The 7,737-nt window shown below is 46.9% G+C and overlaps 1 protein-coding gene across 1 annotated transcript; it reads right to left on the reverse strand.

The window, feature by feature from the left end:
* Nucleotides 1-893: 893 nt before the first annotated feature.
* LOC121298114 (WD repeat-containing protein 82-like) lies at nt 894-7,514 on the reverse strand. The gene is made up of 9 exons (XM_041224938.1): nt 7,190-7,514; nt 5,975-6,072; nt 4,799-4,865; nt 4,504-4,603; nt 4,051-4,167; nt 3,758-3,913; nt 3,268-3,337; nt 2,726-2,868; nt 894-2,346 (listed from the first exon to the last, which is right to left on the reverse strand). The coding sequence occupies exons 1-9, from the start codon at nt 7,426-7,428 to the stop codon at nt 2,317-2,319; spliced, it is 1,020 nt and encodes a 339-aa protein (XP_041080872.1). The 5' UTR covers nt 7,429-7,514; the 3' UTR covers nt 894-2,316.
* Nucleotides 7,515-7,737: the final 223 nt, after the last annotated feature.

Below are 7,737 nucleotides of genomic sequence, written 5' to 3' on the forward strand. Positions count from 1 at the left end.
AGCGTGTGTTAAATGGAACCCATCCAGCGTGTGTTAAATGGAACCCATCCAGCGTGTTAAACAGAACCGTTCCAGCGTGTGTTAAATGGAACCCATCCAGCGTGTGTTAAATGGAACCCATCCAGCGTGTGTTAAATGGAACCCATCCAGCGTGTGTTAAACAGAACCGTTCCAGCGTGTGTTAAACAGAACCGTTCCAGCGTGTGTTAAATGGAACCCATCCAGCGTGTGTTAAACAGAACCGTTCCAGCGTGTGTTAAACAGAACCGTTCCAGCGTGTGTTAAATGGAACCCATCCAGCGTGTTAAATGGAACCCATCCAGCGTGTGTTAAATGGAACCCATCCAGCGTGTGTTAAACAGAACCGTTCCAGCGTGTGTTAAATGGAACCCATCCAGCGTGTGTTAAATGGAACCCATCCAGCGTGTGTTAAATGGAACCCATCCAGCGTGTGTTAAACGGAACCGTTCCAGCGTGTGTTAAATGGAACCCATCCAGCGTGTGTTAAATGGAACCGGTCCAGCGTGTGTTAAACAGAACCGTTCCAGCGTGTGTTAAATGGAACCCATCCAGCGTGTGTTAAATGGAACCCATCCAGCGTGTGTTAAATGGAACCCATCCAGCGTGTGTTAAATGGAACCCATCCAGCGTGTGTTAAATGGAACCTCTGTAAAGTATTTGATGGGCTTTCAACGCAGGAGCCTGTGTGTGTCTGAATTAAAGAACCATACTGCAAGTACATAATGTAAACCTTTCAATATATGGTACAGCTCTCTATTAAAAAATAATACAATAGTGTGTATACACACACACACACACACAAGACATAAGGTAGACATTTGTAAAATACTTTCTTTGTTAATGTGCCTCTGAATTGAATTCCCATTGGGCAGTTAAAATAAGAACATTTTATTAGTGTACATGGTTACTGGTGCAGAACTCAGTGGTTACTGGAAGTGTCACAGAAACAGCAGCTGAAAAAGGCAACACAGGACTGTTCACTGTGGGCAAAATTAGGCTATCTGCCCACTCTAGTTAATAAGTGGCTCGGGCATTTTGCCCACAGTGTAAAATGAAGCCCTGGGAAGCCATTGGGAGATACCAGGATTAAAAGAAGTTTTAAATAATTTGATGTTTGCATGCACTGTGTAACACAAGTTCATTATCTCTGTACAATGACTCTTCATCTGAGCTGATTTCTGTGTGCCCTTCTAGAGACAAACAGCCTATTCTACAGTAGCTAACCCATTACAGGACCATGGAGCAGCAGTGGCACAAAACAGTGAAGGTCTTCATATCAATTCAGTCTGCAAGTGACTCGATACTTCAGGAGCCCATAACATACCCACTTCTTACAGAGCAAGGTGCATCAAGGCAAGGAAGCCTCCTATCCAGCACACAAGTAATGGTAAACAAGCTGCAATAGTGGTTTTAAACCAAATACTTGCTGGTCCTTGCTGGCACCTCAAACTGTGTGTGTTTCAAATCACCGTTGACTTGTTTTTAAAATACCCAGTGCTCTGACTTAGTGAATTTCATCAACTTAAGAGAAACAGCTAAAGCTCCAAGGCCCCATTACTTCAGCATCATATATGATATCTGCTGGAATTAAGGGCTTCACTCTTGATGCCAGCGAAGACACGCGTAATGCACACAACTCAGTGCTGGGAAAACAGTTTCCAGATATTCATTTGCTCTACATTTAGTAGTTGCAGTCAGTGAAGCCTCGGATGCAGGCTGGACTATTTTGAAAAACACAACTGATGAAAGCATCATAGCAAAAAAACCAAAGGGCTCCACAGTTGAGCAGTTTGCCAGATAGAAAATGCAGGCTGCCTCTTATTATGACGATGAGGACTATGATTAGCTTTAGTTGCAGTGAAGCAGTGCATGGTAAGAGCGACGCATGCAACACCGCCAACACGACAGATGTTTAGAAAAAGGAACACTTATTTTAATAGTTACATAATAAAACATAAATCCCTCCCCCACCCGCCCCTCTCCCCAAACTCCTGACCATTTTATTTACAGCTGAATGAGAGAAGCCCCCCCTCTACAGGTTAGACCAACGGGGAGCATTTCAACAGCTGCTCTGCTGCCTTCATTCGTCCGGATCAGAATGCCAAGGTTAAACGAAATACAACGAAGCCCAGAAAGGCAGTCCTGTGTAGCTTGAGACAAGGGCAAGCCAAATACACTCTGCCTCCACTGGCCCCGGCTCCCAGGAAAACAGAGATCCGTGCAGATTCTTCCATCAAATAAAAAAATATCCTATTTACAGAGAAAAGTCTATGAGGCAGCACTGCAGCTTCCACGTCAGTCATCTATTGTGGGCAACCAAAAAGCCTGGGGAGAAAAAACAGAGCAGGTAATCAATGTTAACCTCATAACAATGAACAGCAGGACCAAGCTGGACCTGGTGAATGGACACTTGGGAAACAATGTGCAGATCTTTGTGGGACTTTCAAAACAGGGTCAAGGTCCCAATCAGGAAAGAAAGCTGGGGGAGGCAGGGTGACATCAAAATCAAAAATGAAATCTCATTGGACAAAACCGGTAGCAAAATGTTAATGTCAATACTTTCACAGAACAAGAACTATATATATATATAGAGCTATATCTATCTATATATATATATCTACATATTTTTTTAGACAGAACACCCAGAATTGTGGAATCAGATTTTTTTTTTTGAAGACTCCTATTCTCGTAGCAGCGAGCTCACCATGTTTGAGCAGCCGCTGGCGAAGGTCATGAATTTGGGGTTGAACTGCAGACAGGTGACGGGGCCGGTGTGCTTCCCATCCAGGACGGCCACCTTCATTCCGCTCTCCGCACTCCACACGTGGACCTTCCCGTCCTCGGAGCCTGTGGAGAAACAAGAGTCTGGGATTCACCAGCACCCCTGGGCTTCCTGCACTGTCTGCAAACAAGCAGGCTGCCGCCTGGCTTACTGACACACGAACGGCTCACTGGTTTTACACAGAAAATGTTCTATGCCAGTCCTTCTGCACTGTGATCCCACAAATGTCCAGTTTTTGATCCCTAAGATTTCGGCAGAATTTGGCAAGCTCTTCTATTTAGCCCTCAATAACAAATGCCATTAACTGAGCTCTGGCAATGCGGAGACACTGCAGGTTGCATTTCTATGCATTATATTTAATACAGGGCACGGCCTGAGGAGGCAGTAACCTCTACAATCATGGAATAGAATGAGATGTTGCATCGTCTGTTTTAAAAGCGCACTTCCTTGTTTTCAGTACTTACCGATCATGATAAACTGGGAGTCCGGAGTGAAAGAAGCCTCCAACATCACACCTTTACTGTTATTGTAGCCCTGTGGAAATGAAACAGAAATTCATTACAAAACACCTGGGAATGACCCACACCTTCATCAGTTGCTAGTGATGTGCTGTCAGACCCTGTATCTTTTTTATTTGATTACTATAAAGGTAACCCAGAAATACACAACAGCCACTATGCAGAGAGCTAGCACTGTGCGATTCATTGTGTCTGTGCATTGTTTCCTTTGTCATACAGGAACAAACAGCTGCTTGCAGTCCACAGAACGGTCCTTGAAATTCAACGATGTTCTTTAAAGGCAGTACGAATACCAGCTGTCCTTCCTCTTACAGTTTACTTTCTATTTTCATATATGTATTTTTTAACAGTATTGTCCATCATTAAGGATCATTTGATCTCATATAAAGCATGCACCATGATGCTTGTGGTGCAGTAACCCCTGTAGAGCGCTCACCACGAAGGAGTGCAGCACAACCCCCTTGAATGCATCGAGGAGTCGCAGGGTGCCCCCGTTGGTGGAGACCAGGATCAGCTTCCCGTCGTTACTGAACTTGAGCCCGGTCCACTCGCACGTCCTGTCGTGCAGCATCTTGAAGGTAGCAAAGGGACCCTGCGGACAGCAGAGGGGAGAGTTCAAATGCAGCACTGTAACCAAGACCTCATCCACACACACATGAAGGTGTGTCCACTCCCGGTTCACTGACTCCACTGCACAGCTATCACAACAGCACAAACCCATCACGCTACCTTGTCGAATGACCGCAGGTCATACAGCGTCACAATCTCAGAGTTCACACCAGCTGCGAAGATGAGTCCCTCAGGGTCAAAGGAACAGACAGGCTTCCCCTGCAGGTGCATCAAGCCCTGGGAAAAGACAGGACAGGAAACTCAGGACACAGCCTACTGGTCCACAGTCATTTAAGAAACAACAAGACTCCTACTGCTGAGCAGTTTCACCCAGTCCAGGTTTTACTACCAGCCTCATTAGCCCCAGTGTTCAGGTAACAAGCTCAGGTGTGTCTTACTAAAAATAGTAAAACCAGAAATGGATCAAACTGCTGTGCAATGGGAGTCGTATTTCCATCCCTGAATATAATCAAGTGTTTCACAATCTGCACAACGGCAAAATGACGATGTCCTTAATCAGAATGGGTGTGGAGTAACTGTCCCTTGTTACTCCTCACCTGCCTCGAGCCCTACCTGACAGTTTGGGGAGCGCAGGTCCCAGAGGCGGATGGTTTTATCCAGGGATCCAGTTATGAAGGTGTCATCCACAGGAGACATGGACAAGGCCACCACTCTGAAGAAAGCAAGCAATCAAAACCAGCAGGATTAATTACTTGCGTTCCTGTTAGCTTGTTTGAAACACACATGACGATATTCACGATACACACCCCAAGACTTTTAAGCCACACCCTTCCTGAACCTTTTGGCTCAACATGGCAAGAGAGGTACACTGTTCATCTTATTTAAAACGAAATGTAGTTCTGCTTACCTCTTACTGTGTCCCGGGAAGTAGCGAATATACTTGTTATCATGAAGTGACAGATACCGAATGGTGTCTAATGGGGAAGAGAGAAAGGACAAGTCAGGAACCAGATGGCACATTAAAGGACACAGAAATCACGGCCGAGGTCGACAGACAATTAAACCAGAACTGGCTGCACACACTTCAGATTTTAATTCATCAGTGTAAAGGTCAGATTTGAATTTCATTCCAATGATATGGTTAACTCAATTGCCCAGGATGCACGACTGCCTGCTTCTATGTCAGTAACTTGGACTAATTAGTTCAAAGTCTCTTTGTGCGGTCACTTTCCATCTCCTGAACACAGCAGACTGGTTCAAGTTCAAAGTGTTTCCACACCTGCGTTCCCTGCAGCCTGGGCTCCGGTCTTACCTCTGTCCTGAAAATGCAAGGGGCCGCTGTCTCTGGACGAAGCGCTCTGCCCCAGGCAAGGCAGTGGCCTGTACAGTTACCTCCATTACCGGGTGGAATCACTGACCCTCAAACTGTACAAACAACTACCTCAGCCCGGGACAGGCTCAGCAGCGCTGGGCAGCCTGCTCCTGCTGGCCCTTACATTGGGGAATCCTGTGCCAGTCACACAGCTCAACAGGGACCAATAGAGCAACAGTGGAGGGTGTGGGTGCAAACGCTACTGATGATGTTGTAAAAACAGAGTCTGGTGGTGTGCATAACCTTGTGGGGTTTTCATTGTTAAATATATAACCTGCAGAGACAATAAACTCCCTTAATGACAGTTCTAGTCATAATGTGCTTTTCATGTGGAACCAAAATATATAATATCTTTATTTTCATACAGCACCTTTCACCACCATCACAAAGCACTTTACAGAGGCAGGCTGTGAACTGTGCATCACATGCAGAGTCACTTCCAATAGGACACTGATTTAACATCTCATCTGCAGGACAGAGCACAAGAAGGTGAAGTGACTCGCTCAGGGTCACACACAGCGAGTCAGGCATTCGTATCACTGTCAATACACAACTTGTTTTTTTTTTTTTAACTGTTACAAACAAAAAGTTGAGTGCGGGGGCTGGCCCTTGATATCGAGCAGGTCTGCTGCAACGCTACAGTGAATGCGGCAGGAAAGCTTATTCCTAGGAGGTGTAAACTTCTGCAAGACACGTGCAACAGAAACTTACCGTCCACTTTGTTTGAGCTGTAGACCACAGTGTTGGCTGCATGCGTGTATCTGATCAGGTCCACGCCGTACTTCTTACTGTACAGAGTACGCTTCGGCCTTAGGGAACAAAGCAGAGGAAACCGAGTGAGCAGAGCGAGGCTGGGGCGATCGCAAAACCCTCCCTAACGTCCGAGACACAGCCCAGCCCTCAACATTCAAATTAAGAGGAGTCCTTCATCATTGGCAGGGTTAGGGTTGTCGTTTGTTAAATTATCAAATAACAGAGACCAGTCGGGGATGTAAACAAGACTGACCGCAGCTTTTGCAGTTCCAGGTTTTACTAGGAGCTTGACTAGCTGGTCTATTGGTAACTCTCAGGTGTGTCTTACTGAGCGCCAAGTAAAATTAGGAGGGCACCACAATGCATTAAACCAACCACCTAGTGCCTCTTTCAGTCCCATCTGAATGGCAGGGAGTCCTCAATTCAGACACAATACCGAGAGAATCGGTGCTGTTAATATACTGGGCGCATTACAAACCATCGGCATGGTCGCAGTTATACAATCAACATCTGTACTGCAATTATACTAAAAACAAAGCAGCCTGCCGCAAACCAACAGCTGTTTACACAGCAAAAAAATACCAAGTTATTTTAACAAAGCAACAACGAAACACTGAAGTTTATTTACCAAGATAAAGTTTTGTTTTATGCGCTCATTACAAGAGCAGCACCGCAACTTAGGAAATCACTGCATGGTTCTGTTTTCAATTAACCTATATAATACGAGGCGCACTGGCTTTCCATCGCAGTTAATGTGGCATTAAATACAGAAGTATAGGACCGCGGCAAGCATGTCATTTCTAACCCTAATGAGAGGGCCGGGGTACAGCGGCATGGTAAAACAAGGTGGGATGCCCGGTTTGATTTCAGGAGCCCTTGCGTGATTACTCGAAACACTCCACGCGGGGGCTGAACATCTCCCGTCCGCATTTACACAAACAAAGGCGTTTTAACGATTTTTTTAGATGATGAAATGACCCCTTGTTTTCAACCCCAGTTCACAGTGGCGTGGCAAGCCGCGGTGCAGCGCACTCGAGCCCGGGGCTCGGGTGTCCGCAGCAGGCCGCAGTCGAGGGGATGAACACGATCCCCCCTCCCTGCCCCCCCTGCGAGCCGGCAGGCGATTGCATTATTATTCCAGCATGCAGGTAAGAGTATATAACTTGCGCTCACTTCCCCTCCTGGCAATCGTACAGGACGATCGAGTCATCGTCGCTGCTGGAAATCACCGTCTCCCCGTTCGAGCTGAAATCAAAACAGTTGATTTTCTCCGAGTTCTCCCTGAAGACCTTGGCTACGCGGAAACTCCGCAGCACGTTATCCGTCAGCTTCATTGCCGGCTGTCCGCGGTGCAACTCAACGCGATGCGCGGACTGTGTGATCATGGGTTGCTGCGCGGACTGTGTGATCATGGGTTACTGCGCGGACTGTGTGATCATGGGTTGCTGCGCGGACTGTGTGATCATGGGTTGCTGCGCGGACTGTGTGATCATGGGCTGCTGCGCGGACTGTGTGATCATGGGTTGCTGCGCGGACTGTGTGATCATGGGTTGCTGCGCGGACTGTGTGATCATGGGCTGCTGCGCGGACTGTGTGATCATGGGTTGCTGCGCGGACTGTGTGATCATGGGCTGCTGCGCGGACTGTGTGATCATGGGCTGCTGCGCGGACTGTGTGATCATGGGCTGCTGCGCGGACTGTGTGATCATGGGCTGCTGCGC

The sequence above is a fragment of the Polyodon spathula genome, chromosome 23 (assembly GCF_017654505.1).
Source record: "Polyodon spathula isolate WHYD16114869_AA chromosome 23, ASM1765450v1, whole genome shotgun sequence".
Classification (NCBI taxonomy): domain Eukaryota; kingdom Metazoa; phylum Chordata; class Actinopteri; order Acipenseriformes; family Polyodontidae; genus Polyodon; species Polyodon spathula.

Coding starts and splice junctions, on each gene's coding strand:
- LOC121298114 (XM_041224938.1), bottom strand. CDS start 7,428: ATGATCACACAGTCCGCGCAGCAACCCATGATCACACAGTCCGCGCAT. Junction 4,866..5,974: donor CAGCTCAAACAAAGTGGACG/GTAAGTTTCTGT, acceptor CTTCCCCATTAG/ACACCATTCGGTATCTGTCA. Junction 2,347..2,725: donor CCAGCGGCTGCTCAAACATG/GTGAGCTCGCTG, acceptor TTTTCTCCCCAG/GCTTTTTGGTTGCCCACAAT.